Below are 27,959 nucleotides of genomic sequence, written 5' to 3'. Positions count from 1 at the left end.
CAACAATAGTGCTATTCGAATAAACACTGAAAGAAGAAGTACTTTATATCTGGAAAATTAATATAGAAGATTTGTGATATACCAAAATCAATATACAGACTAGAATAATATTTGCAAATTCATTTTAGCAAGTAAAAGTACATATAATTTAATAATTTTCTGATCAAGCAAAATCAAATGAGTCGTTAGGTGTAACAATAAAGTAGAATTTTTATATCAATCTTAATGTATTATTTATAATGATAATATATTAATAATAATGATATTTGCTTCATTGGTAAGTATCATCTTGAGGAAATGCATAAGTTGAATTGAATCATATGCTAAAAATAATATTGTTTACATTACATTATATTTTATTTAATATCGCATATATGTTTCCATTTTTGCCAAATAAAATAGGAGGAATTTGTTGCTAAAAACAATATTTACTTTCAGCATATTATTTATATTAAATGCCAAAACTTTGAAAATATAGCACTATATACATGGGTACTTAAAAAACACCACTTAAGTTATTTTCTACTTCTTTGGAAATAAAAACAATTGTTGAAAACAGGAAATATTTGATATTATATTTAAACATACTAAATTACAATTAATTATTTTTAGCACTTTTTATAATTTGTTATTTCTTATTATAATAAAAAATTATAGATAAAATACTCTATTGTACATTTAAATTATTGAAGAAAAATTATAAAAATTTAGGAATTAATCTCAATACATTATAAGATACAACGCTACTTCCATGTTAATCATTAGAATTTTATAAGAAATTTGAAAATATAATACAAAATTATATAGTAATACAGTAGTATTATTATAATCTTAAAATATGTGATTAAGAATATTATAATTATAAAATATCTAAACATGACATCAAACATTTTTTATCTAAGACATTGTCTTTTATTTTTAAAATGCTAACCTTATTACTTAAGTGAATTATTTAGGTATTTCCCACTGTATAAAGTTTCTTATTTTTTATGTCAAATATAGAATAATATGGTGTTTTAAAAAATATGTATCATGTATTCAATTACAAAAATTAACGTAATTATGTAAATAATTTACAGAGACTTGCATCAAGGCTGCATATGGAATAATATCAAATTAAAATCAAAAAAATATATTTTAATGTTGAAAGGAATTTGAAGTGGACACTGTCATATTTTGGTAATTCAACAATAATTTTATTATCAATTTAATTTTTGATATTGACATTCTTTCTTAGTAATGTAAAACAAATTGTATAAAATAGTAAAAAAATGTCTTTCAATTTTAGAAATTGATTTCTCATTGAAATAACAAATATTATCTATTATGAATGCATTATTATAACTACAACATAAGATACTGTAACTAAATTTTTTCATTAGTCTGTCACTTTGTAAATATCTTAATTACATTAAGAATGCAATTAAATAAATAAATCGACTCACTCAGTTTTTGTTAAATCAGACTAAGTGTCACTGAAAGTTTGAAATAAGGTTTTCGAAAATCAACACATGCAATTGTCAGTAAGATTATTTAATACTAGACCTTCGATAAGTTAAAATCTTACCGAAAATATTATTCCTGTGTTGTGCTTATTTCAAATCTTCAATTAGTCAAAATCAAATGTATAATAATTCGAGCATTATGATTATACTGTTTTTTCTTTTTTTATTATAATTGCAAGATATTGATAAATAAATGTCTCTAAACATTTTCTGTAGTCGCATATAAAATTTTCTGTATGCTATAATAGCTGGCTTACTTCAAGCCCAAGAACATTAAGATTTACTTTTCAGTATAGTAGATGAGACTGATACTTAAAAGAGTTTTCCTTTTTAATCCTATTTAGTTCACAAGATATTTGGATATGGTTAATAAATATTACAACGTTGCAAAAAGCATCTAAGTTCTTCTTCAATATGAAGCTCTCTTTCCAGATAGATCACATTGACATATTTTGATAATTAAAAAATATGCTGTTACATTAATTTCAGTCCAATACACATTCCCAACCCTAACAAACCTTTTAGGTTTGGGTCAATGCATATAACGAGCCAACTTTTGCTATGTATGTAAATCATTGAATTAAACGTCGATAGACTCGTTATGCATTCACTACAGGCAAACGTACATACATACATATTCTATTAATTGATTATGATTAAAATTAAAGACTATTAGGGGGGAAGGATGTAGAACTATTACTGTGAGCCAGACTTAACATTGAGCCACTAAGGCTTTCATCGTCTGGGTAAGATTCTTTTGATGCCTCAGCTATCGCCAGAGCACTGCAATAATTTGAAAAAAATGTATATAGATACATCTACAATATTTCTTTCTAAAATTCTTAAATTTATCTTTCTATTTTATGAAATGGTAATGAATGATTAGCTTAGCACAAATATGAATTAAAAATAGAAGTATAGAACTATAGAACAGTTGAAACATCTTCTTCTCTCGTTAATATTTACGAAATTTGTTCGAACTAAAAACTATGAATCACAAATTACATACCTGAATCCTATTCTTGCACTTTCCTCATCAAATTGTTGTAATTCACGTTCTTGTCTTTCATGTAATAAACGTATCCGCTCACTACGTTCACGAAGGAATTCCTGAGTTTCAAGCTCCATTTTCTGTTCAAGCAAAGCTCGTCTAACTGATACTCGATCTTCTAATTCACGACGTTCTCTGTTTCTTTGAGCTTCAGCTTGCATTTTATTCTTAGATTGATATGCCATTAGAATTTCTAATTCATAATTTAACCTTTCCTATAAAACATATGAGAAATAATTATTACATTTACATTGCTGTGGTTCTAATACTTGTAGGATGTTTGTTTCAAGCATTATCAAAACCAAGTTTTAAAATTATAATATGAACTTTTTTTGTATATTTGAACAAAATCATATTTTTACAAACTCATTGAAGAATGTTAAGTTCACGAAAGAACGATTTTAAAAATCCTGTAATTTTATCAGTTTTTAAATAAATGCAACATTTTACCTTGAGGTTATGGCATTCAACTTCTTGTGATTCATCTAAACGTATACTTTGTTTCTGGAGCATTTCAGCAATACTTTGTTCATACTGATCACCCAATAAAGCTAACTTCCTTCTTTGTTCTTCTTTTAATTTTTTGATAACAGCCTTTTGCTCTTCTTTAGCTGTTGTTTGTAATATTTGAGCTTTTAATGCCTTATATTGTCGCGTTTGTATTTTACATGTTTCCCTAAATTGTTTTCGAATTTGCATTTCTTTTTGCTAAAATGATAATAAAGTATAAAAAAACTTTAATTTATCTATATAAGATCTAAACTTTTATTATTTTTCCCGATATCGGATTTTATTGTTTAAATGAAGTGTTTATATGTTATGATGTTGAAATATATGTTTAATTTATAGTATTAGATATACGAGGGGATATATGTGTTTAGGATTGAAGAGTGGATGAGTGTGGGTCTTTGGATGTTGTAAGGGTTGTATGGGAGTAAATGGGAGTTAAGTATATATAAGCCAAGTCCTTTTTCTGAGCTGTGAAGTCGAAAAATAAATAAATAATAATAATACTATCGTTTTGAAAAATTAAAACATGTTACTTACTTTGAGACTCTTAGGTTGCTGTTTGAGCTCCAATGCATGCTTTTTACGCAAATCACGTTCTGCTCTTTGCATGTAATCTTGTTGATTAGAAAGTTCTGTAGCATGTTGTCGATGAACTTGATCTTCTCTAAGAGTATGAACTGCCCTTTGTTGCCTGTATTCAAGTTCTTGTGTTTTTTCATGATGTCGTAATAACATATTATGTGCTTGTTCTAATTGTTGTTGTCTCTTATTTAATTCCTGCATGATACAAATATATTTATAACATATATTTTAAAAAATGTATTCAAATATAACAAAATGTTGATAACAAAGTAAAACGAAAGAATTATCTATATAAAATAAAATACTGTACTAACTTCTCGAAGTAGCTCTTGTTCCAAACTATGAAAAACAAGTAGCTTTTTTCTACGGAATTTACGAATTTCGAGGTCAAGGTATTCTCTTTGCCCTCTTGCAAGGCGTTGCTCTTCTTGCGCTTCCATTTGTCGTAAATTATCTTTGTGACTCTGAAGTGTAGCATCTCGTTGTCGCTTCGGTGTAACTTCATCCTGAGATAATTCTTTTTTCCATCTTTCTTTGTAAACCTTAAAAAAACGAAATATCATTAATTATAAAATATTATCGAAAAATATAAAGCTTTTTTGAATTACCTTATAGTCTTTCTTTTGCTGTGCTTCTAATGCTTTCCGATCTGCTTCCTGTCTACTTGTTATCTCTTTGTGCAGTTTTTTCTCAGCATTTTGGTTTTGTTTAAGCTTACGTTCTAATTCTTGCAAATGCCTTAATTGAAGTTTTTCCAATTCTTTACTAAACTGTTGTAAAAGAGTTTCATATTCTTTATCTAATAATTGTTTATGGGATTCCATTTCCATTTTACAACGTTCTTCTAATTTTACCTTTTTAAATAATTATAAATGAGATATATTGTTCAATAAAAATTACATAATGTTTAGATATTAAATTATGCACTTACCAAAGCACCTTGATGTTCCCGCCTCATTCGTTTATATCCACTCATTTGTTCATGCATTTCCTCTTGCATATGTTCTTTTTGTTGTTTAGTTACAATTGATGTCGTCCTAATTGTTGCAAAATTATTGGCACCATGTTCAAGAAGATTGGCAGTGACACCACCTGCTGATATTTTATGTCTATTTCGTACAGATCCCGTGGAATAATCGTTTGCGTCAGCATTTGGCAGTGGCAAGCTATTGGTGGAGGAACTTTGAGAACTGGCAGAAACACCCATTGAATGAATTGAATGCTCTGAGGTAATTGAATTGCTCTTGCTACTATCACCACCTGTTTGTTCATCTGGAGTATCTATAAGATACAAGTAAAAATATAAATATAAAAATCTAAAAAAGGATATAAACAAATACTATGATCTCAAATCAAATTTCAACTGAAAACTTAACATACCATCAGCATCACCAACTGTACTTTCAGTTTCACAAGCATCGATCATTAAGATCTTCTTCATTTTCCGATAATTCAAATTATCCAATTCTCTAACAGCAGCTTTCGTTCTCTGAATTAAGTCTATTAAAACTTGTGGAGAACGCGTTCTGGTGACAAATTGATGCTGTAAAATTGAAAGCCTATAAGAAAACAACTAACTAAACTATAGTATATCTGTTTATACGAAAATTGAACAGTAAAGCAGCAAAAAATCTATATACTAAAGATAAAATGAAGATTTCTGTAGAAGACTCACTGATAACAGTTTACCAGAGGCTGGCCTTTCAGTTGGACTTTTAGTTAGACACACTTCAACGAAGTGACGAAAAACATCTGACCAGTCTGGAGAATTTAAAGTTGGTGTGTCATTCTGAGCAATGTGATACAGAGCACTCATAGCATTCATATTAAAATAAGGTGGTTTTCGCTCCGCTGAAATTATAATAAATATTCACATAATCCAATAAATAAATTACTTTAGAAACATATAAAAAAACAAATCATTTAAAATATTTATTATATTATGTGAATTTTTTAACAGAGTAAAAATATATAACTAAATAAACATTTTAATACCTAATTCAATACATGTTATCCCCAAAGACCATACATCCACTTTTCCATCATATTGTCCTTCATCCATAGCTAATATCACTTCTGGTGCCATCCAATAAGGAGTTCCTACAAAGCTATTTGCTGGACACTTTATGCTTGCCGATCCAAAATCTGCCAATTTTACTGTACCATTTTCGGTAAGTAAAATATTTCCAGCTTTGACATCTCGATGTATTCTTCCAAGAGAATGAAGATAATGCAAACCACGTAGTACACCTTCACAAATTGCAGCTATTTCATCTTCTTTTAATGGTCTCTTATGAACTTCAATAATGTCTGATGCAGAACCAAGGCAATATTCCATTACCAACTATAATTAATTTATAAAATTCATCACTGACAATTAAAAGAATGCTTATAACACAATATTATTAAGATATGACTTATTAAAATAATTTTGAAAATATATACCCAGGCAGTGTGGTCCCTGAGATAACAGCCCTTATACTCTATTGTATTAGGATGGTTAAGTTGCCTAAGAAATCGAATTTCTTTCAAGATATCCTGCCACTTCTCAACAGTTTGTTTTCCCACATATGACATTTTCTTGATGGCAACAATTTCTTTGGTAAGCAAACATCGTGCATAATAAACAGCCCCAAAACTGCCATGCCCGATTTCACGTAAGTCTTCAAATATTTTCTCCGGATCATTTTTTTCAAATAATTCAGCAATCTCTGGGTCCTTAAGGCTACCAGGCCTTGGAACAGCTGGCATAGTAAAATGTTAATAATTAAATAACCAAGGCCTATTTCAGACACCTTTAGATGTCTTCTTGTCTTTCAATCTTCTATGCTAAATTTTATAATATTACTTAATCCTCTGTCAATCCATTCCAAAATTTAACATTCTATCTGTGAAAAAGAAGCAAATTATATTATTTTTAACTTTGATAATTAATAACTAAACACTAAATATTATACTACTTCTAATTTGAATATATTAATTGAATTTACTTAGATGATTTTTCATTTTATTTAATATTAAAATATGATTCACATACAAAGTATAATGAATAAAGTAAATATGTTTTTCACTAAAAATAGACATAATTTTTAGTTAATTCTTGATATTTCTATAAACTTTATATCGTATAAATTAAGTTATTTTTAATTAAGCAAATATGTGTATAATACATAACAACTTTGTATATTATAATGCACTGTGATTTGCATACCTTCATTTCACATTTCTCCTAATTTAATTTTTTATAATACATTAATAGCAGCAAGTCTTTCAATAAGTTCAATGACAAACAATATTCAACAAACACAAATACACAAGTTTGTAGGATATACAGGGAGTACAATTAAAAATCTTTCCTCGCTATAAAACGTATTTATAATTAAGATGAGCTTGACACTTATCACGAGGTCCTCAATACGAAACACACTATTCTATACGTGGAAACTCATTTGACTTGAATAAATATCATATGTTTTTAAACGGAAAATCTGCAGAGAAGATCGAATCGAATGTTATCAATAGTAGGTGAAACTCTTAAGGAGCAAGTATTTTGACGGTGAGAATAAAAATAATAGTAAAATTGGGGTTGGTAAGCAAAGAAGGCGGTCGAGTGAAATTTGCAGGAGGTAGAAATGCGGGCGTAAGGAGGGTTGGGTCTCTGACTTGAAGCAATCGCGTCAGATTGGTCCCGCAAATACAGTAGAGGGATATCGTCGGTATAGCCAAAAAGGCTTGCCGTGTTTGGATCGGGTGTACAACATCGTGGTCAGATCCCGGTGTATCAACTGTAATTTCTCAAAAACTCCGGCAACAAGGAAAAAAGTGATATTCACCTCCAAAATGGCGAAGGAGCAGGCACAGAAGCATGCGCGCAGCTCCGAGCACTCTCTTCAGGCGGAGCACCTCTTTTTCCTGAACTTGGCCGATCCTTCGAGCATATTAAGATCTGAGGATCACGATTTTTTGTTGTGCAAACGCACCGCACCCCGGAAAAGTACACGCCTCGTACGTGTCACGCACGTACGCACACACGCGCGAGACGCGACAATCCGCGGCAACGCAACAATACGGCACCCACTATCGGCCGGACACACGAGAATTCGCTAACTTTTTGACGCCTTTTCGGCTAGCCTGGGTGTACTCTACACAGCAGGCGAATTCTCCGACGATGATCAGTGGCGCCTCTACGTCGATCAAGTACTAAACTAAAAAACATTACCGATAACTAATAGCTACTACTTTACCAATTTTACGCTTTTGACTTAATAACATAAAACAATGTTAATAAATAGAAAACGATCAAAATATACGATAATACTTGATACGTCATTTAAATTTTAAAAATTTATTGTGTGTAATAAAATATAAAATAGTGTTCGATTAAAATTAGCTTTGGTATTTGTTAATTTTAGATAAATGAGAAAATACATTTAATAAGAATTTTATAATGAATTTATTTTTATACTTTTTCTTTTATAAATTTGTTGACAAATTTTATATGATTTTGATACATATTTTAAATAACTTATACGCATATATGAATACAATTTGTTATCAAAATAATCATAACTATTGCATAAATATGTATATAATTTTATTTTATATATGTATATTTAAAATTTTAAGAATAACTTATAAAAGCTTCATTTTTAAAATTTGGCTTTCATATGCTATCAAAATTTAACTTAGTCTAATGTGTAATACAAGGTTAGTTACTGCTATTTATATATATACATATTGATATTATATACAATTATATCAAACTTATACATATGATACAAAAGTGATTTTTTTTAATTATACATATAATTTGATACATGTGAATATTGCAAAGAAATGCTTATAAAAGACTTCTGAAGGTATAAATTAATAATTTTATCATATCTGTACATGTATTACTCTACTCTTTTAATGAATATGCTTATTAGAAAAAAAGAATTTACACATATTTTTAAAAAAATATGTATAATTATTTTGTAGTCAGCAATGTGTACGCATAAAATAACGTTCAATTTTATTAGATTATGTACTTTCTAGGTTTTCCATTAATGACATTAAAAATGTGTTTCCATTTATTAGTTTTGTAGTGCAGACAACAAATTCTACGTTTACTGAAAATAGACATTTTTCTCAAAATATATCATACATACAAACAAAAAATCAATTGTAAAGTTTCAATAATATAATAGATTTATTGTATTACTTACAATCTTCTTGCTGAGATAGAAATCTCAGCGCAGAAATTTCTGCAAATGTACATCCTCCAATAAAGAAAACCATTACTAATTTTGGTGGTTCTGAATTAAAGTCTTCGCTAGTAATAGAATTTCCTAAAAATTTAATTTATATCTATATCACCTACAATATAATTGAAATTATATTTTTTTTACATATATTCCTTACTTCTCCCAGATGACAGTATGTTATATGGTGGGCTACTAATAGTAGGGCCAGGTAATAATCCCATTACATCATTTAAACCTTGCCAACCATTTGATTGTACAAGCTGCTCTGTCAATCGAACACTTAGTGGTGCATATATAGAATGAACATAACTAATATCCTTCGGTGTAATTTCACTTTCATCTTCAACAGTAAGTCGTAGTGCTTTTCGTAAAACTGCATACTGACGCGCAGATTGTTGTTGTTTTAATAATCCGGCTTTTTCTAAGTTTAATATGGTTGGTAAATTATGATATCCGTATGTTTGTATTATTTCCCTCTTATAATAGTCTAATAACTTTGGCTTGAGTCCAGAATTTGTTAAGGATTGTATACAAAGAAGACGTAAAACTTTTAAAAGTGGTTGTTGTTGTATTATCATATCTTCTATAAAAGTATTTGGTTTATCTGTGTCAATACAATTCAACAACTCTTGCTCTACTTGCAAAGATTCTAAAAAATTACTAGAATCTGTTACTTCTTTTATCATTTCAGCTATTGTTGTATCTAACAACGAAATAAAAATAAGTATACAAAATAAATTATACTATAATTAATGACAATTAATATTATTAAATAGAATTTAAAAAACTTACGTTTTGCTAATGATTGCTTAGTAGCTAACATATGTGGTAATCGTGCTATAAATTGTTTAATTTCTTGCACACTTTTATCTCCATGTCTCTCATCAAACTGTGATGAAATAACTTTAGCTTTTTTACTAAGGATAGGTCCAACTCCATTAAAATTTTTATCCCTACAATTATAAAGGCTCTGTAAAATATAAAATCATATCAAAATATAAAAATACTCACCTGATTTCTGCAAATAATTCCTCTCCAGAATTTAGTATAATTTGTTCTTTTTCATTAAGGGTCATTGTTGTTGGAGAGTCTTGAGAATCATGAAATCTTCTTGCTGGCAACTGTACAGTATCTGAAATTATAATACTTTAATAAACTAAAAATAACAAATTATAATAAAATTACTTATAAGATATTTTGTTATAAAAGATAAACTAAACTAAAGTTTAAAAGAAAGTAAAAAAATACTCAACTATATTTTATCCCAAAAATTTCATCTATTAATCCCTCATACGTCAATTGCGTAACTAGAGGTGAAAGTAAATCTACAGAGCGATCTAATAATAATAAATGTTCTATAGTAGATGACTGAACTGATGTTGTTTTATTATCCTCTTCTTCTCTATTTAATCTTTCTAATAATTCCCATACTTTGCTAGCAGCAGGTCCTCTTCCAGTAACTTTTGGAATTTTTCCATATAATCGTTGTAAACCTTGAATAGCTTGTGCAACTTGATACAAACAAGTGGGATCATTTTCTAAATGAAACTCCTTAAATGAACCACTAAGCTCCATGGAAAGAAGATCATTATCAAAAGGAAATAAGTCACATTTAAATTCTTCTATTAATGTGAAGCTACCAAATACACCACGATTCTGAAGCTTTTTTTGACAAAGAAGACTTTTTCTTGGTACAAAAAACAAATGAAATTCTTTGCGTGGTCTTTTCCCCTCTTCTCTACAAATTTGTTATTATGTAAGCTTCATAATATTATCTTATTGAAAATTAAATTTAAAACAAATATTTCTTATTTTATACATACCCATGAACATTTTCAGCAATTAAATCCATAAGTCCTAACTGAGGTCTAGTTATAAATATTATATTAACAATATTTGGTGGTATTGTCAAACTTCCACCACATAAAGGATACATTTTAACAACATCATGTTCTTCAAGCAAATTATATTTTGCAACAAGACCAATTGGTCCTTCAAGAGATTGATCCCATATAATTGCCTATTATAAAATACAAGTCAAAATATTTCTAACACAATATGTTTACTGATAATGTAAACAAAACATATACGATAACTAATTTTACTTTAATTGTACTTTAAGGTAAACTATGAATAAAAATAAGTTAACTTTATTCATTAAACTAGTAACAACACATATTATCTAACAATAGCAATACATACTGATAAATGGTGAAAGATTGAAAAGTTTATTATAATACCTTTGTGCCATCACACTTTTCAAGCAAACAGAGTAACTGTTTCCTGACTTGTACTTGAATAATTCCCACATTTAGACGCCCTGTCGATAAATGTGCCGATGACATATTTTTAATCCTACAATTTGCACACAATTGTTAAACATACACCGCCTTCTGTCACTTTCGTATCTTAAATACTATTCTCCTCTCTTCTCTATATGTACGTATGTATATACATTCGTAAATTTGTATCTTTATCTTACTATAAATTTTGCTATCAGTGTTACCACTATTATTTTAGAATATCTCATTTAATAATATATAAAGATATTTTATATAAAAATATAATATTTTGATTTCTATATATTTTTACATTTTAACAATTTCCATTGTAATAGTGTAGTTTATTAATTATCAAATTTCTTATAAGGAAAACTCAAAGTATGTAGTTATTTTCAATTTGATAGTGTGCATATACGCATTTAATTTTCATACTACCTCTTTATACTTAGCGCGAAAAGATATTACATATGATCGTACGCAAAAGTACAATCACTTAATCATGGATAAAAGAAAATTAAAATTTAGAGGCGGCTTACATAAAAATTTAATAGGAAGTCCAACATCTTCAAGAAGTGACATATCTCAAACTAAATCTTTAATTGAACAGTTGCCAAGAAATAATAGTACGTTATTAGCCGGAAAGGTCTTCTCAACTCAAAGTAAGCTCATTGATGAAATATTTCGAAATTAAAGAAAATTATTAAATAAAATATTTACAGGTCAAAACAAATTGTCAGATGAGGATATTTTTTCAAGTAAATCACGTAAGGTAGAAGTAGGAAATGGAGAATCATTATCACGTAAACGCAAATTGTCAAGTCTTACTTCGTCAAACTGTGACAGTGACGATGATTTAGGTTTCCCTTTGGCAGAATCTACAGTTTTAAAGAAAAAACGAGATGATTCTGACACTATATCAGATAATTGTGAAAATAGTCATCTCAGAAGTTCATCAAATTTATTAATAATTACAGAGAAAGGTGTTAATGCGATTTCTATTACAAAGTGTAAATTTCTTGAGTTTTTACATGACTCAGGCATTAAGATAAATCCAGTTGTTCCACATGTACTTTGTAAGTACATCAATTACCTAGAGCTTCAATTATATGATGGATATTAGTTGTATATAAATTTTAAAGTATATTTGATAGTATAGTACATAGCATATTTAAAAGTATATTCGATTAATGTTATAATATAAATACATTGTATTCATTAAATTACTATAGGTAAAGATGTCATAATGGTGCAAAGGAAAATGAAAGAATTACTAAATTCAAAAAAATATAAAAAAGATGAGTTAATTACCCTAATGGAAAAATATTTTGAAAATGAAGAAAATTTAAAAAATGCTTTAAGCGATATGGAATTACTTATTGATGGTGAAGTGTCAAATGTGTTACATAGTTCTTCTCTTATAAGGATTCTGTTACAAGTTTCTGAACTATATCCAGAAATATATAGCAGTCTTTTGTCTAAACTCAATGAAGCTATACTTATAGCGTATGTTTTCTATTGTTATAATAGTTTCTTATAGTTTTCCACAATTTTTGAATATATTTTTATAATTCTTTTAAACATATTTTTTTAGTGATTCCATTGAATCAGTATCTTGGGCTCTTCCATTATTGCAACAGTTTCGCTTCTTGGATGTTGTAATTAATTCTGATGCTTTGGTCAACAATTTAGAACAACTTCTAGAATCATGTCCTTTATGGTTTCAGAGTGAATTAATTATGCTTTTACCTGACATTGTATCTGACAAACAACATCAAGCTGTTGCTGAAATTTTGAATAAAATTTTAGAAGATAATTCTGAATTAATAAATTTAATATTATATTGTATGGGCAACTTAAATCTTGGAAAAGAATATTTGGATGAATACAAGGAAAAAACATTAAATTTGTTGAAAACAAATGTTAAAGTAAACGCAATATCAGCTATTACAAAGTATGTTTTATTAGTTAGAAAGTACAATATGGAAATACAATTACATGTATAATTTTTATCTATTTTCTCATTCTTCTACAGGTTTGTTTTAGAAGATTGTACAAATACAGAAATTTTTGAAAAGACATTAAAGGTATTACGCAATATTGATATACAACCTCTTGTTGGAGAAAACATTGAAGAGTGTTATCAAAGTCAATTAAATATTGTGAATACATTAAAAATGAGTATGCTTCTTTCAAAAAATATAGTAAATGCAACTATAACAGTTATAAAAGATATTACTAAAGATCCAAAACCATTAGATATCATTCTTTTGCTTCTTATATCTTTAACAACAGAAGTGAAGAGAAAAATTATTGAAGCTATATTTAAACAACATATACGATCTGGGTTTTATAGAACGAGCTTATTAAATTTATTATATAGTGATTATAAACAAGTTCGTACAACATAATACAATGTTAAGATATTGTCTTTGTTAAAACTTTAATGTAATTGAGATATTTTTTTATAGGTTGTGCAAGAACTGCAACCTATTGCTTTACAAATATCTAGCAATTTATTAAAAACAGATGAACGTGTATTTATTGATTTTTCTATTGATTGGTTGCGTTTACAATTTAAATGTCACAAAGAGGATGCGTTCAAACAACGAGAGATTCTAGAAAGAATTATATTCCTTATGGGTGATTGCAATCAAACAGTTAAAAATAGTTTGGCGTTTCTGTGCAAAATGGTGGAAAAAGAAGAAGACAGACAATGTCTAACGCCACATTGCAATCATCTTCGTATTTTACTTGAGAAAATGGATAACTTGAATTTAAAAGAAGTTGGTACATTAAATGACTTATTGCAACATTTATGTACAAGCCCTAATGTTATAGCTGATTCTCTACGTGATGACTTATTCATACTACTGCAAAAGCAACTATCTAATTTTAAACCATTGTATGTATTAACATCACGAAAAACAACGTGAAAAAAATTACCAATTCTGAAATCTGTTGTCAAAGTACGATTCCAAAACTCGCTTTTTCGAGTTCCTTAATTTTGAAATAAATTTCGATTGATCTTATGATTTCAGAGTTTTAGAGTTTAAAGCAGATTCTTTCAATGTCTTTTGTATAACTAATCTTATGATCTTAAAAAGAAATAAAATAGGTACCATAGTCCCAGAATCATGAGTTACAAAATTTTAGTTTTGTGATTATCTGCATATAATCCTATGGCTTTGGTTGAACTATCTTATCTTAATATGTAGTCCGCATTTGTTGCTACTTTCTCCAAATGACTCGTAGTGTATCCCATTTTACTTTTATAATAATTGTTTCTCCAATCTGGTGTATGTTATTATTATTACATAATGAATTTGTATTTATTTCCTTGTTTCTAATTCTTTCATCAAATATTGAATAAGGCTTCTAATATCTCTAGAATCAATGAATACATAATTTACAAAAATTTTGCTTTGACAGTAAGTTCCAAATTGGTTATTCTTTTCCTAAAATATTCTAAGTAATGTCCAGAATGCTTTTAGTGAGAAGAAAAACATTATTTTCTGATACTGATTTTATTTTTAAATGATTATATTTTAGCACAAAATGTAAAGGTGTTTTAGGAGCAGTAATGGCAATAAAACATTTAATGCAAAAGACAGAGAAATCTGATGCAGCGTATAATTTATTTGGTAAGCACCATGAACTACCATTACTAAAATTTACATCTAAGTCATAAAGATACTAAGACTTTTTAATTTTATAGAGACAGTATTAAATAATGTGAAGAAATGCTCACGATCACAAGCTCTGTTTTATGATCAATTAACTTGTATCATTTTACAAACTCAAAATATTAATACAAAATTTATAAAAAGACTCACAGATTATATTGAAGAAGAATTTGTTATTACAAATATGATTGATAAGTCAAGTTATAGGTATATAATATTTTATAATCTTTAATATAATATTCATTTATCTTATAATCTTGTGTATATTTAGAGGAAATTTAATTCCTAAATTTGGATTGAATAAGGCTGAAGATGAGCCAGAAAATTGCATTTTAACTTTTGAAGACAAAAAATATGGCGCAATTGTACCAATTTCTTTCAAACTTCTCAGAACTTGTTGTATTAAACTTAGTGAAAATGAAAATCTAGATGCTATAGATTCTCTTTTAGGATGTGCAATATTAATGCCAAAAGATTTTGATATAGCAGAAAATTCAGTAATCGATTTAATAATATGTTGCATTAATTGGTAAGTTAAAAATTAAATAAGTAAATAGAAATATAGTATTAATTTTAAATAAAGGTACTACAAAAGTTTTATTTTTTTGTAGGTTTCGTGAAGTGATTAGTGGTTTTATTACACAAAAAGATTCTTTGTTACAGAAGCAAGTATTACAACGATTAGACAATTTGATAGATTTACAAAGTGAATTGAGCACATTGTTCTCTTTGTGTGACACAAAATATCAACCACCTCCATGTTATTTTCATCAGTTTCCTCTACCGCCATTTGTAAGAATAGATAAAAAAGTTGGAAGAAAAGGAAAAAAAGAGAAAAAGAAGTTCAAAGAAAAATCTGTTAGTATAAACGAAATTAAAGACTGGGAATTGGGTTCTTTAATATGTTCTAAAAATCCAACATATTTTAGAAAATTCGATGCATCGGTATATATATTTTAATATTAAATAATTAGTATTGGCAAAAAGCACTTTTTTTATTTATGTTTATATACATTAAATATTATTTACATTTGTCTTATACTTATTTTTATAATTAGCATAATATTTCGTAGATAGTACATCTATTAGATATAAAAATGGACATGGATGCAACACAATCTGTGAGATGCAGTATATCTATAAAACAAGTATGTTTTATTGTTAAAGAACTCCTAGGAATCTTTGAGCATGACAGTAATGAGAAATTTATAAAGGACTTAATTAAATTATTACCAAAAATTTGTGCAAAATTACGAGATATTGTAGACGTTTTGAGAGAAGAAAATGAAGCTCAAAGCAGAGAAGCTGTCCGATTATTGTTATGTCTTCTAACAAAAATTTTTAATTGGAAAGGATTTGAAAGTGTTACTTATAATATATTATTACGAGGTATGACATTTATATATAGTATATTTATACATAATAATCATATTGTAATTTATAACATATTTTAATAATTTGTACATACTTGTTTAGAGGGTTTACGAATTTTGGCAAGTCAAGTTGATGAAAGCAATATTACATTAAGATCGTGCAAAGAACTTGTTACAGAATGTTGTAAATATTTTGAGTCTTTATCCGATATTATTACACAAATATCATTATCAATTTCATTAATCAATATGTGTCAATCATTAATGAAACATTCTGAATCTTATACTAAGGAAAATAAAGAAAAGTATGGTGAGGAATATTATGTATAATATGTATGCATAATATATATTGCATATTATGCAATTCATAACTTATTAAATATTAATTTTATATCTAAAACATATTTAATCTTTATAGTGTTCAGAATAACCATTGATGCTATCATTTTTAGCAAAAATGGCATTTGGATTTTTATGCCTTCAGTGGCCGGAAGACAATCATTCCAGTACTCAATATAAATCAACTGTAATTGAATTGTTAAATAGTTGGATTAATAATGAATCACTACCATTACAAACAGTAACTTCAATTTTGGATTGGTTACCAGATGAAACTTCAGAATTGGAGAAGCCACAGGATAGACTAAGTAGAATGCCTTCCATATCGAGAAGTAGCTTTCATTTTTTATTTAAAAAAATGTTCGATGGTTTAATTAATGGTATAAAAACAGCGTTGCAAATAGCTGATAGGTACGTATCATGTACTTAATAAAAATTGTTTTACATGAAATGAATATTTTATAAGTTTACATGTTTTTTATCAGAGATCCTAAAAGAATAGGTGTATGGTATGAAGTTGCGAAAAACGTGCAAAAGTTAGTTCAAATATGTAAAACATTAACAACAAAAAATAATTTATTGATATTCCTAAAATATATGCCTATATTATTGAAATCTTTTTTAAACCTTGGAATGCCAGTTCTAGAACATAATTTAAAATATCAAACAGAAGAAGTAACAAAAATATTGAAGATGATGCAAGGTATAAATTTTAAATTATCCAATAAATAGAATAAAGTAACAAATAGCTAAAAAGATATTAATAGTAAAAAAGTAATAAAAATTATACATAAAATTTGTTTTAGGAGGCACACGATATTTACATACAATATGTTGTGATAGTGCAGAAAAGAAAGATCTCACATTATCAAAATATATTCCTGCAGCAAAATCTATATTAGAAAGATTAATATATAGTGTAAAGGGAATGTTAGTTCTTAACAATAGCCCTACTGCTTTTTGGATGGGTAATCTTGTTAACAAAAACTTAGAAGGTCAAGAAATTTTTTCTCAGGTTTGTATTTTTTGAAATATATACTCTTTTAATGTATCATATTTTAATTGTATTTTATATACTTACTGATATTTCTAGAATTTATCATCAGAAGAAAGCTCTGTACCAAATTCTAACATAGCTGATGATACAACTAACGTATCGTCAGATATATTAGAAAGCGATTCGAGTGATGACCTTGTTGATGAAAATGATGTGTCATAATATTTTTTATACAGAAGATTTAAAAAAATAACTCTACTAAACCTAAATAGCATAAAACAACATATTTTTATAATAACAAATTTATATTATAATACTTCTTTGTGTACTTTGTACATGTACTTTTATACACGTCCAAAGAATTGTGTATTTACATTTAACATTATATCAAATGTTATAAACTAATAATATAATTATTAATTAAGTAAAATATTAACTATATAAATATCGTTTACAATTATTTTTATTATCACTGTCAATTTCTACGTATTAATTTGTTACTAAATATTTGACGTTTCCATGTTAAATTTGGCATAAGTGTTTCTTCAACGAATGTTAGTTCATTGTTTCCATTAACCAACAAAATAGAATGAGTTCGTGTACAATATCCATCAGTTGATACAAAGATTGAGCTGAGTTCCTTATATCTTTTTGAACAACGTTTTTGCAATTCAGGATCTGGCAAATATCTGGAAATTAAAAGAATAATGTGTTAATAACAACATAAACTATAATTGTTTAAAAAATTATGCATACCTTTCTTTTGATTTCAAAAATTTCAGAAGTTCTTCAATCAGAGTCATTTGTCTTGACACCTTAATATCCTTAACAATATTTTTGAAAATTTCTTTTCCTGCTTCAACTTTTTTATATGGAATATCAAGACCACTATTACCAAAACCTAAGATATTGTCTTGACTTGAATTAGGTCCTGTTGAATTATGAGAACTGCTCAGATACTTAACATCTGCATTCCTAAATGAATTAAAATATATATTAAAATTTTAATTAATTTATATATTAATTAAAGAAAATGTATATTATTAAAATATATATATAAATTTATATAAATATATATTTTTTAAGTATATAATATATTTTATATATTAAGTATATATATATATTATACTTTGATTATTAAGATTTTTTGATTATAAAAATATTATAAATTTATTCACATACTGTAAATCTATTAAAACCAAAATAAAAGGATTATATATTTGATTTTCATTATTCTTCTTATATAATTTGTCTAAATATGAAACTGCAGAATCATTTGATGTAACAAAATTAGGCACTAAAAATCCTCGTCCTTGTTTTGGTATATTAGTTAAACTTGCTTCATCAGATAAATTTAAAACAACACCAGCTTTTCCTGTTAATGACATAGCTAGCCAAGTCCCACCTTCTTTTCCAGGCTCCATATCAGTACCTAATAAAATATAAATTATAATGATTTCTAATTTGGAATTAATTATTCAATAATATATTAAGATAAACATTTTGTACAATATATACATATATATTACTATATATATGTATAAACTTAGCATGTAATTAATTTCAAATGTACATTACTATATATATAAATTTAGCATGTAATTAATTTCAAATGTACATAGCTTTAACTTACCTCCTAAACATAATGGATGGTGTTCCCAATAATGTGCTGGTGATGCTGGACGTTTAAAATCTTCATCTCGGTTTGAGACCAAAATCAATCGATATGACTCAGAATCAGCATCAGGATTACGATAAATAAATAAAATACACATAGTTGTAACAAATTACTTAAATACTACAGAGCAATATCTGCTTATATTACAGACTTTTGTTTTATACCTCTTTTATTGTATGTCATTGATAAGATTAAACACTTTTTAATCATAAATTAAGATAACGTTCTGTTCATTGATAACTGAAGATAAACTAGTAAGACATCAACATACATTTACATGAAGCATGTAAATTGAAATTACATTTTACAATCTATAAATGTAATTTTTTGAAATAAAAGGTAAAATTATGAAAAAGGTAAAATAATGCTCATAATTTTAATTATATTTATATACAGTTTTGCCTCTAAATAAACAACACACTCGGGTCCGATTAATTGCTTATTAAGAGTCAAATATGCTATTCTGCTTGATTTTGTTCTTGAATGATTTTGTTCTTGAAAACGAGCGAGAGGCTTGACATAGCGGCAAATCAGAAAGTGATTAGCCAAGACGTACATATAAGACGATTACATATAAGACGTCAGGATCGCTAATGCTAAAGTGAGAAAGCATTATATATATTGTATTCATCTTTTACTAAACGCTGTCATTGTTCATTAGACCACAAAAATTTATGGCTCCTCGCTTTCACAAACCTATTATTCCTTCACCGATCTCTCATTCTGTCGACAAGTTCAAATAAAGAAGAGGGGATAGCGGATTACTTATTTCGAGTCAGAAACCACTTGCTTATTTCGAAGAAAAATTATACTATGTAATAATAATTTCTGCACTTCAAAAGCCTGTATGTCTATTTCATAACATCGATAAAACCGACAAATCTTTGTTATATTAATATTACCTATCAGTAACTCTAAATAAAATATTTTATTATATAACTACATAGATTTTATTGATCACCATTTATGTTACTTTGCATTTTGTTTCTTAATAGTTACTATAGTATATAAATAAAAACAATCAAATAAATAATACAATTTATTTTATATTATATTATATTTTTAAAAAGAATTTTAGATTCAGATCCGTTAACAGTAATAATAATTAATGTTACTCATTTTTTGAGCGAAAAAAAAGTAAATATGTCTTATGTAGAACATGGACCTCGAATTTTTTTAGCTAGTAAACATAACTCAGGAACACCTTTGATGTATGGTGACTATGTTTTACCGAAGAAACGTTTAGAAGGTCGATTAAAATTACATGATTCTTGTTCAGATATCAGAGCATGGAGTCCAAATTCTCTAGAAAATTCACGTTACTTTCGTGAACTTAATGAACATGACTCATCAGTACGTATTCAATTAAACAAAATATTCATATCAAAGAAAAACATTCTCACTATGTATCTTGCAGATGGGAAAAATAATACCATTTAATGTAATTATTGATAATATTATTCAACTCAATCCGAAAGCACAAAATGAACTTCAGATAGTTAAAAAAGAACTTAAAAAATATAAAACTCTTAAACTTACCACTAAACAAGAAGAACAGTTACAAAATTTAGTGAGTTTTTAAACAATTTACTTTGTATATTAGTCTCCTATATAATAACTTAAAATTAAAGTTAAAAGTAACTTAATAATGTCATATTATTTTTTAGGATAATATTTCAAAAATAAAAGAATTACCACAGAAAAACAATTATACAACTGGAGTTCTAAAAGGTGCATTTTTCAATATCAGTAAATCAGGTCCTATAATTCAGTCAAATTTGTTATCAATCCATACACCTTGTAAAAGAAATTCACAATCTAACACAAGAAATGTATCAGCTATAACAAACCAATATAATCAATTATATTCTTATTCTTTAACTATGTTTGATCCATCTTTGAAAAATTATAATTTAATACCATCATGTAGGTCTACTGTAAGATCACTTCCGTCTGCAGGTAAAATGATACAAAAAGGTATTTAAAAATTTTTTATATTCTAAATTCTCATTTGTATCTTAATTTTGTAGATTACAATAAAGAGACATCATCTTGGATAGAATATATTGATGTAGCTGTACAAGTAGTATCATTATATCATAATCAATCTATTAGTACTATAATTAAAATTATTTAAATAAATGTAATATTTACTTACAGGTAAACACAGAAACACATGATATAGAAATACAAATTGACGATGAAGTTGATAAATATCTAAACAAAATTATAACAATATCTGTATGAAAATAATTGTGCTTTTTGTCATTTAAACAATATATTTTTATATAAATATTATTCTGTCTAGGCAATGTCACAAACATCATTCACATCAAAATTCAGTAATGAAGATAACAGTGCAGATCTAGACAAAAATAGTTCACAAACAAATAATCACAAGGAACAAAGTTTTGAATGTGATGCTTCTTGCAGTAATAGTTCACAAGATATTGAAAGTCTAACTGAGTCTGACACTGAAATGGAAACAGAATCTGATTTTGATCTACATAATAGCGTTCATAAAGGGATTATCATCCAGAAAGATTCTGAAATTATAGTTTTGAAAAATGAACTCTGTGTATGATATATTAACTTAATAATTTATATAGTTATATTATAATTTATACAATCGTATTTAATTTCTAGGTAAGAGATGCTGAGTTAGAAGAATTACATGATATGAATAAACATTTGGAAGTTTTACTAAAAGAAAAAGAAAGTTGCATATACACTCAACAAGGAAATCTCAAAGCAAGTATATAAAATACAATTTTGTAGAATAATACTAAAGTATGTCGTATGACAAAATTGAAGTCTATTAATACCTAATAATAGTAGTAGTTCATTTTCAGTCTCCTGGTCAAAAGGAATTTGGTTCAGAATTATTTTCTCTATTTCTTTGTGTTCTCACTTATTCATTTACACACACATCCACTCACTCAGACACACAATTTTATTTTACTCTTATTTTACTATCACATATTTACTTTCTATCATCTATTTAATTATTAATTATTATTATATGTCTATTTTCTGTTATCTATTGCACAAATCTTTACCTACATATCTCTTCACTCTTTTCTTTTTTTCTTTCCCAATTTCCTCACCAAGTTGACAACCCTATCTTTTCCTCTTTTGTTGGCTATCTCTCCTATACCAAACCTACTTTGTAATTCCACTCTTTTTTCATGTGCTCTAAATTTCCGTAATTGTCCCCACAAAGGTTACATTTCTTTCTTTCACTCTCTTACCAATAGATATTCCACCTCTCCATCAATCCGCATTTCACTAGTGCCAGTAATAATACTTGATAATAATTATGCAGATGTTACATGAAAAATTATATAAATTGGATCATGAACGTAATTGCGAAGTAGAGGATCTGAAAAAGAAGGTAATATGTTTATATATTATTTTATATATTATCTTTATATTATTCCACTTTGAAAATTCTATCTCCTTTTCTTTTTCTAGCTCTATAGTTATAAATATTTAATGGAACAACTCAAACAAGATTTAAATGAGAAATGTGAAAGTTGTTATTTATATTCTGAAGAAATTGAAAAACTTCAGTTGTATGTCAAAGAAACAACAACATTACGATTAGAAAAAGAGTTACTCTTAGTTAGTTATCACACATATCTAATATCAAGGATTAATTTTCAAATAAAAAATTATATATTCTTACTGTATTGCAGAAAAAGATACAAGAAATGGAACAACTAGTAGAAAAAGCAGAAAAATATAATATAACACTAGATCAATTAAAGAATGTCTTAGAAGAAAGAGACGAACTTAAAAAACAAAATTATGAACAGAATTGTATATTAACAAATCAAGAAGAAAAGCTAAATCAACTGTTAAAAGTGATCAAAGAACTGTCTATTTCATATAATGAACAAGTACACTATTTTTATTATATTTATTAAACGCTTTATTCACACATAATTATATACATTTACACGATTATGAATAATTATAATGTCAATTACGTTAGATGGAGACAAAGAATATGTTAGAAGTTTTAAAAACTGAAATTCAGGATAAAGATATTAAAATTGCTCAACATAAAGAGGAATTGGTTTCTATGAAACAAGAAATTAGTGATTTTTTCAATAAGTTAAAATATGTCCTAAATAATTTGGAAGAGCTTAATGGCGTTTGTGAAGAAATTTGTAATTGTTCAAAATGTAGCTTGGATATTGGTGAAGAAGCAAATAATATACTGTATAATATAAACATCATTATAGCAAGATTTCAAAGTTATAAAATAGAAAGTCAAAATCTCTTACAACAAATTGGAGATCTAAAGCATTATATAGAAAATGATAAACTAGAAACCTTCTTTGATCAAAATTTAAAATATATGATTTGTGAAAAACTCTCTTGTGACTCTGAAGTGGATTCAAAAAATACAAGTAATGCTGTTATTTAAAACATACATAATAATATATAGTGCATTATATACTTATATATATATGAGCCACACATCACACATTTTCTATATTATACGTGAAATCAATATTATATGATTTATATAATATCATAATAATATTATATATATATTTATATAATATATAATATATGCAATACATATGTAATATATAATATATTATGTATAATTATACATACGTATATATATGTAAATATTTTGTATATGTAGTTGAAGACAGTGTAGTTGCATTCAATGTAAAGCAAGATATGACTAATTCAAATGAAATAGAATTTGACGATATTTCTAACACAGTTAATAATAAAAATTTATTAAGTGAAATAGCAAATAATTTAGATTCTTGTGGACTTCAAAAGGTAATACATTTCATTGGCCCAATCTTTTACTTAAAAAAAATAACAACATATTATAATATTTTAATTTTATTTTATTTAACATTATAATTTTATTTTAATGCCATATTATAATTTGTTGAAAACAAATAACAACATTTCATAGGAATACCACAATTATACCATTAAATTAAGTAGAAAAGATGTCATAGATAATATAGAAAAGGAAATCATTGAATATTTTACACATTTTTTAATTAAGTTACGTTCTCTTACACAAAAGTTACAAATATATGTAGAAATCGAACGTCCTGTCATGATTCAACAAACTTATTATTTTTATAAAATTATGAAAGATACACAATCAGCTATCAATGTTTCTCAAGGTAATTTAATCTTTTGGTTTGCGTTTTTACACCTGTATATGTATATGTATATCAGCATATTAATTTTTTTTGCTAGATATAACTTTGAAGAAACAACTAATTTCTGAATTATATAATCAGCATAAAAAAGAAAATAAGAAATATGATTCTTGTATTAAACAGCTTCCTAATGATCTATTACACATACAAAATAAGATAAATGAATTTATTGAAAACATTTTGTATCAGTTATTAAATGAAATATTACATACAGAGGAAACATATTTATATGATGAAAAAATTAATAAAGCGATCGAAATACATTTGAAATCTTGTATCAATAAAATAAATACAGCTTTACAAGGTAATTTTTAAATGTTTAAATTGCATTGTATTATAATTTCAGTTATATTTTATGTATAAAATTATATATTTGTAGTATTCTAATTATTTACTAATAGCAGTATTTCTAAATAATTAATTCCTTCCACGATTATAATAAATATTAACTATATATGCAGTATTGCTTTTTTACACGAAAAATTATGTTAAGGTGCCGGAGATCAACACATACAGATAACTGGAACAATAGAAGAACAACAGAACGAATTAAAAAGAAAAAATTTAGAAATAGCTCAATTGAAAGAAGTAGTGCAACAGCAAAGAGGAGAAGGTATTGGCTTAAATGAAGAAAATATAAAAATTAAAGAACAGTTATCAAAAATAACTACGGCACTTAATAAAAAGGACGATCATGTATTGAAGTTAGAACAACAACTTGAGATACTTAAAAGTGATTTATTTATATATGATAAAGATTGTAATGCATTAAAAAAAGAAAACAAGAATTTAGAAAATATAACAAATAGATTATCAGAAGAATGTTGTGAGAGTAAGAAACAATTAATAATAAAAACTAAACAAATTAAAAATTTATCAGAGCAAGTTCGTGAACTTCTTGAAACTAAAAACCTAAAGACTACTTTAGAAAATAAAATTAAAGAAATAGAGAAAAGGTAATGCTTCTATTTGTTTTATAAAAGAAGAAATATTTTTTATAATATTAATTATTATTTTATATTATCTTTTAATCATTAACATCTTTTGCAGATTGAGTGATTTACAATTTGAAAATTATGAATTAGAAAAGAATATTATTCAATCCAATATGATCATTTCTACAAAAGAAGAAGCTATAACTACCTTGAAAAATAAAATTGATGCAAGTAATAATATTTTGTCACAAAAAATTGGTAAATACAAAAATGCAATGGAACAAAAACATCATGAAATCATAAAATTGGAAGATGAAAATATTTTATTAAATGAAAAACTGAAAGATGTTGAACATAAACTTATAGAAATGAATTTAATAATTGTATCCCTAACTGAACAAAATGATAAAATTAATATCATATATACAATGCAAGAGGATCTTACAAAATTGGACAAATATGAAAAAAAATTGAAGGTTGAACTCAGTAATCTAAGAACACAACTTATAAATGATCAAAATAGTAACAAAAAACTTGATAATAGCTTAGACATATATCTACATGAAAATGAAATATTAGAAAAAAATGTGGAATATTGGAAAAATGAAAACTCTGAATTATTAATTAGACTACATAATGAAGTAATGGAAGAAAATCTAAAAAGCAAATTGTATACTCTTTCCAATCAAATATATGAAAGACTATTAAGTCTTCAAAATCTATCTAATTTAGAAAAAGATTCATCGAATAGTAAATTTATTAAAAAATTACATGATCAGTACATAGTTAGTAGTTTTTGAGATATGTTTTATTTCTTATTAACTATGTATTATATCTATATATCTATTTTATTTTTAGATTCATCAAGATGAAATAATAGAGTTAACTGTAAATAATAGAATAAAAAATTTCAAACTAGAATATAAAGATCAAAAACGAGAAGTAAAAGAAACTGAAATAGAAAAAATCGATGTACAATTGTCGAATAACGTAAATATAAAAGAAGTGCCTGAAAATAATTGTATAACATTTGAGCGATCCAATTCTCCAAATAATTTATTGATGAGGTATAAGATAGAACATATGAAAAGTGAACATAATGAAAACCAAAATGAAATAATGAATAGAGATGGTGAAATAAAGCATCCTAAAGAAATTATTAAACATTTAGTACAAGAAAATGCTGAGCTTCGTGCTATCCTTAAAGTAGCTATTACTTAATATTATTATAGCAAGTATATTATTTCTATTACTACATTATGCTCAACTGTTTTATATTAGATGATACTTTTACTTTAATACTTTTACAATGTTACATAGTCTCAGATGGAAGAATATCAAGACAAAATAATGTTAATGAAAAGAAACTATGACAGTAGTTTAAATGCAGTTTGTGAAAGGCACAAAGCAAACGTTGAAATTTTGCAAAAACAATTTGAAGATGACATGAAGAGTGAAAAAATATTTGACTCAGAAAATTGGTTATTAGTATGTAACTGCACATTCATGTAATGAAACATTTAATTGAGGATAATTACATGCTTTTAGTCATTGAATATGAAAGAATTAATGGGACTACATGAACAGATAACTGTAATTATAAACAACAGCTCTGATGTGATTCATATGGAAAACGAAAATAAATGTTTATATGATAATGCTCAAGAGGAATTTTATGCAACACTAAATGAAGTGGAGAAAAAATTCCAAATTCTACCCACAAATGTACATGAAGAAGGTAATACAAATAATATTTAAAATAAGTAATAAATAATATAACTCCATTGATATATTATTTAAAGAATCAATGTACAAAAGAATAATATCATCAATTTCGAAAGAAAGAAATTCACACATACAAAATCAATGGCAATTTATGCCATTTTTGGGTGATGCTCAAAAGTATCAAACTTTACAAACACAAGATTATAAATCAAATTTGGGACATAACTTTGGGTAAATTGTTAAATATATCACCCTGCATTAAATATCATTAAACTGTACCATAAAAATTATGTTATAGGTACCACAATGGTGAAGAAAAATCTCCAGAATTAGAAAACAAATCTAAGAAAGACAAACAAATTGAAAAAGATTTCACTGTATATTTATTTAAATTTGTTTTTCTTTTTAGTTATATTTATTTTATTCTAATACAAACTTTTATTTTCAGTTTGATCAACAAAGATGGAATTTTATTAATCAGTGTAGTGCATACCATAAATTGAGTAATATATATGAATATACTACATTTCCTACGAATTAATATTATTGAAGTCTTTCAAGATAAATTTCTTTAATTTAAAAAAAAATATTCGTTCTTTTACTTAAATAATAAATTTGTAAAGATTTTTTATAAGATGTTTATTCTGAACTTTAACATTGTAATGACTTCCTTACTATAATTTATTATCTTATAAATTACGTAATTAATGATATACATTTAAGTTAAACACGTAACAAACATATAAACACATATAAAACTAAACGTTTAATATTCAAATGAGAAGTAATTGCAATAAATTTTTATAAAAAATATAAAATCTCATTATTTGTAATAAAAATTTG

General features: G+C 26.4%; 6 protein-coding genes across 10 annotated transcripts; 3 read left to right on the top strand and 3 right to left on the bottom strand.

Annotated features, from left to right (window-relative positions):
- Positions 1–1,724: 1,724 nt before the first annotated feature.
- LOC117216176 (serine/threonine-protein kinase Tao) lies at positions 1,725–7,825 on the bottom strand. Its single transcript, XM_033462718.1, has 12 exons — positions 7,482–7,825; positions 6,094–6,536; positions 5,644–5,992; positions 5,324–5,499; positions 5,029–5,191; positions 4,580–4,929; positions 4,257–4,502; positions 3,963–4,190; positions 3,604–3,843; positions 3,007–3,264; positions 2,515–2,771; positions 1,725–2,288 (listed from the first exon to the last, which is right to left on the bottom strand). Exons 2-12 carry the CDS (start codon positions 6,397–6,399, stop codon positions 2,168–2,170), a joined length of 2,694 nt encoding a protein of 897 aa, XP_033318609.1. The 5' UTR covers positions 6,400–6,536; positions 7,482–7,825; the 3' UTR covers positions 1,725–2,167.
- Positions 7,826–8,601: 776 nt separating this feature from the next.
- LOC117216210 (vacuolar protein sorting-associated protein 33A) lies at positions 8,602–11,338 on the bottom strand. The gene is made up of 8 exons (XM_033462780.1): positions 11,135–11,338; positions 10,718–10,914; positions 10,148–10,632; positions 9,906–10,026; positions 9,687–9,847; positions 9,052–9,597; positions 8,856–8,978; positions 8,602–8,759 (listed from the first exon to the last, which is right to left on the bottom strand). Exons 1-8 carry the CDS (start codon positions 11,237–11,239, stop codon positions 8,671–8,673), a joined length of 1,827 nt encoding a protein of 608 aa, XP_033318671.1. The 5' UTR covers positions 11,240–11,338; the 3' UTR covers positions 8,602–8,670.
- Positions 11,339–11,594: 256 nt separating this feature from the next.
- On the top strand, positions 11,595–20,583 carry LOC117216238 (Fanconi anemia group D2 protein homolog). 2 transcript variants are annotated; one of them, XM_033462826.1, is made up of 16 exons: positions 11,595–11,835; positions 11,896–12,249; positions 12,406–12,679; positions 12,768–13,127; positions 13,209–13,569; positions 13,645–14,078; positions 14,726–14,817; positions 14,892–15,066; positions 15,131–15,388; positions 15,471–15,804; positions 15,933–16,248; positions 16,336–16,542; positions 16,685–16,982; positions 17,057–17,274; positions 17,378–17,586; positions 20,427–20,583. In XM_033462826.1, the coding sequence occupies exons 1-16, from the start codon at positions 11,676–11,678 to the stop codon at positions 20,454–20,456; spliced, it is 4,080 nt and encodes a 1,359-aa protein (XP_033318717.1). In that variant the 5' UTR covers positions 11,595–11,675; the 3' UTR covers positions 20,457–20,583. The 2 variants fall into 2 exon arrangements, with proteins under 2 accessions (XP_033318717.1, XP_033318716.1); XM_033462825.1 differs by lacking the exon at positions 20,427–20,583 and adding an exon at positions 17,665–17,953.
- On the bottom strand, positions 17,861–19,565 carry LOC117216241 (transport and Golgi organization 2 homolog). Its single transcript, XM_033462832.1, has 4 exons — positions 19,202–19,565; positions 18,751–19,000; positions 18,325–18,543; positions 17,861–18,257 (listed from the first exon to the last, which is right to left on the bottom strand). The coding sequence occupies exons 1-4, from the start codon at positions 19,341–19,343 to the stop codon at positions 18,044–18,046; spliced, it is 825 nt and encodes a 274-aa protein (XP_033318723.1). The 5' UTR covers positions 19,344–19,565; the 3' UTR covers positions 17,861–18,043.
- Positions 20,168–23,767, top strand: LOC117216242 (spindle pole body component 110-like). The gene is made up of 11 exons (XM_033462833.1): positions 20,168–20,599; positions 20,664–20,816; positions 20,914–21,205; positions 21,277–21,329; positions 21,407–21,487; positions 21,555–21,824; positions 21,893–21,997; positions 22,572–22,640; positions 22,721–22,870; positions 22,945–23,148; positions 23,244–23,767. Exons 1-11 carry the CDS (start codon positions 20,390–20,392, stop codon positions 23,679–23,681), a joined length of 2,025 nt encoding a protein of 674 aa, XP_033318724.1. The 5' UTR covers positions 20,168–20,389; the 3' UTR covers positions 23,682–23,767.
- A 79-nt stretch (positions 23,768–23,846) lies between these two features.
- LOC117216240 (spindle pole body component 110-like) lies at positions 23,847–27,771 on the top strand. 4 transcript variants are annotated; one of them, XM_033462829.1, is made up of 12 exons: positions 23,847–24,055; positions 24,198–24,417; positions 24,494–24,760; positions 24,950–25,412; positions 25,507–26,176; positions 26,250–26,597; positions 26,712–26,879; positions 26,940–26,984; positions 27,060–27,129; positions 27,194–27,347; positions 27,415–27,493; positions 27,565–27,771. In XM_033462829.1, exons 1-12 carry the CDS (start codon positions 23,861–23,863, stop codon positions 27,655–27,657), a joined length of 2,772 nt encoding a protein of 923 aa, XP_033318720.1. In that variant the 5' UTR covers positions 23,847–23,860; the 3' UTR covers positions 27,658–27,771. The 4 variants fall into 4 exon arrangements, with proteins under 4 accessions (XP_033318720.1, XP_033318722.1, XP_033318721.1 ...); XM_033462828.1 differs by having other exon boundaries at positions 23,861–24,055; positions 26,940–27,129; XM_033462831.1 differs by lacking the exons at positions 27,194–27,347; positions 27,415–27,493.
- The last annotated feature ends 188 nt before the right edge of the window (positions 27,772–27,959 follow it).

Source organism: Bombus bifarius, unplaced genomic scaffold, assembly GCF_011952205.1.
Source record: "Bombus bifarius isolate JDL3187 unplaced genomic scaffold, Bbif_JDL3187 scf7180000010252, whole genome shotgun sequence".
Taxonomy (NCBI): Eukaryota; Metazoa; Arthropoda; class Insecta; order Hymenoptera; family Apidae; genus Bombus; species Bombus bifarius.
The sequence above is the reverse complement of the archived record's forward strand: the minus strand, read 5'-3'. Positions and strand labels throughout refer to the sequence as shown.

Excerpts from the sequence above, each read along its gene's own strand:
- LOC117216176 (XM_033462718.1), bottom strand. The coding sequence starts at position 6,399 with ATGCCAGCTGTTCCAAGGCCTGGTAGCCTTAAGGACCCAGAGATTGCT. Across the intron at positions 4,930-5,028 it reads TACAGTTGGTGATGCTGATG|ATACTCCAGATGAACAAACA; the intron begins GTATGTTAAGTT and ends TGTATCTTATAG. Across the intron at positions 2,289-2,514 it reads AGTGCAAGAATAGGATTCAG|TGCTCTGGCGATAGCTGAGG; the intron begins GTATGTAATTTG and ends AAATTATTGCAG.
- LOC117216210 (XM_033462780.1), bottom strand. The coding sequence starts at position 11,239 with ATGTCATCGGCACATTTATCGACAGGGCGTCTAAATGTGGGAATTATT. Across the intron at positions 10,915-11,134 it reads AAAAGTGTGATGGCACAAAG|GCAATTATATGGGATCAATC; the intron begins GTATTATAATAA and ends ATTTTATAATAG. Across the intron at positions 9,598-9,686 it reads TAAGCAATCATTAGCAAAAC|ATACAACAATAGCTGAAATG; the intron begins GTAAGTTTTTTA and ends TTTCGTTGTTAG.
- LOC117216238 (XM_033462825.1), top strand. The coding sequence starts at position 11,676 with ATGGATAAAAGAAAATTAAAATTTAGAGGCGGCTTACATAAAAATTTA. Across the intron at positions 13,128-13,208 it reads GCAATATCAGCTATTACAAA|GTTTGTTTTAGAAGATTGTA; the intron begins GTATGTTTTATT and ends ATTCTTCTACAG. Across the intron at positions 17,275-17,377 it reads AATATTGAAGATGATGCAAG|GAGGCACACGATATTTACAT; the intron begins GTATAAATTTTA and ends AATTTGTTTTAG.
- LOC117216241 (XM_033462832.1), bottom strand. The coding sequence starts at position 19,343 with ATGTGTATTTTATTTATTTATCGTAATCCTGATGCTGATTCTGAGTCA. Across the intron at positions 18,544-18,750 it reads TTGGTTTTAATAGATTTACA|GAATGCAGATGTTAAGTATC; the intron begins GTATGTGAATAA and ends TAATTCATTTAG. Across the intron at positions 18,258-18,324 it reads TTTTTGAAATCAAAAGAAAG|ATATTTGCCAGATCCTGAAT; the intron begins GTATGCATAATT and ends TTTAATTTCCAG.
- LOC117216242 (XM_033462833.1), top strand. The coding sequence starts at position 20,390 with ATGTCTTATGTAGAACATGGACCTCGAATTTTTTTAGCTAGTAAACAT. Across the intron at positions 21,330-21,406 it reads ATATTGATGTAGCTGTACAA|GTAAACACAGAAACACATGA; the intron begins GTAGTATCATTA and ends ATTTACTTACAG. Across the intron at positions 22,641-22,720 it reads TAGAGGATCTGAAAAAGAAG|CTCTATAGTTATAAATATTT; the intron begins GTAATATGTTTA and ends TTCTTTTTCTAG.
- LOC117216240 (XM_033462828.1), top strand. The coding sequence starts at position 23,861 with ATGTATAATTATACATACGTATATATATGTAAATATTTTGTATATGTA. Across the intron at positions 24,418-24,493 it reads AGCTATCAATGTTTCTCAAG|ATATAACTTTGAAGAAACAA; the intron begins GTAATTTAATCT and ends TTTTTTTGCTAG. Across the intron at positions 26,177-26,249 it reads AATTACATGATCAGTACATA|ATTCATCAAGATGAAATAAT; the intron begins GTTAGTAGTTTT and ends TTTTATTTTTAG.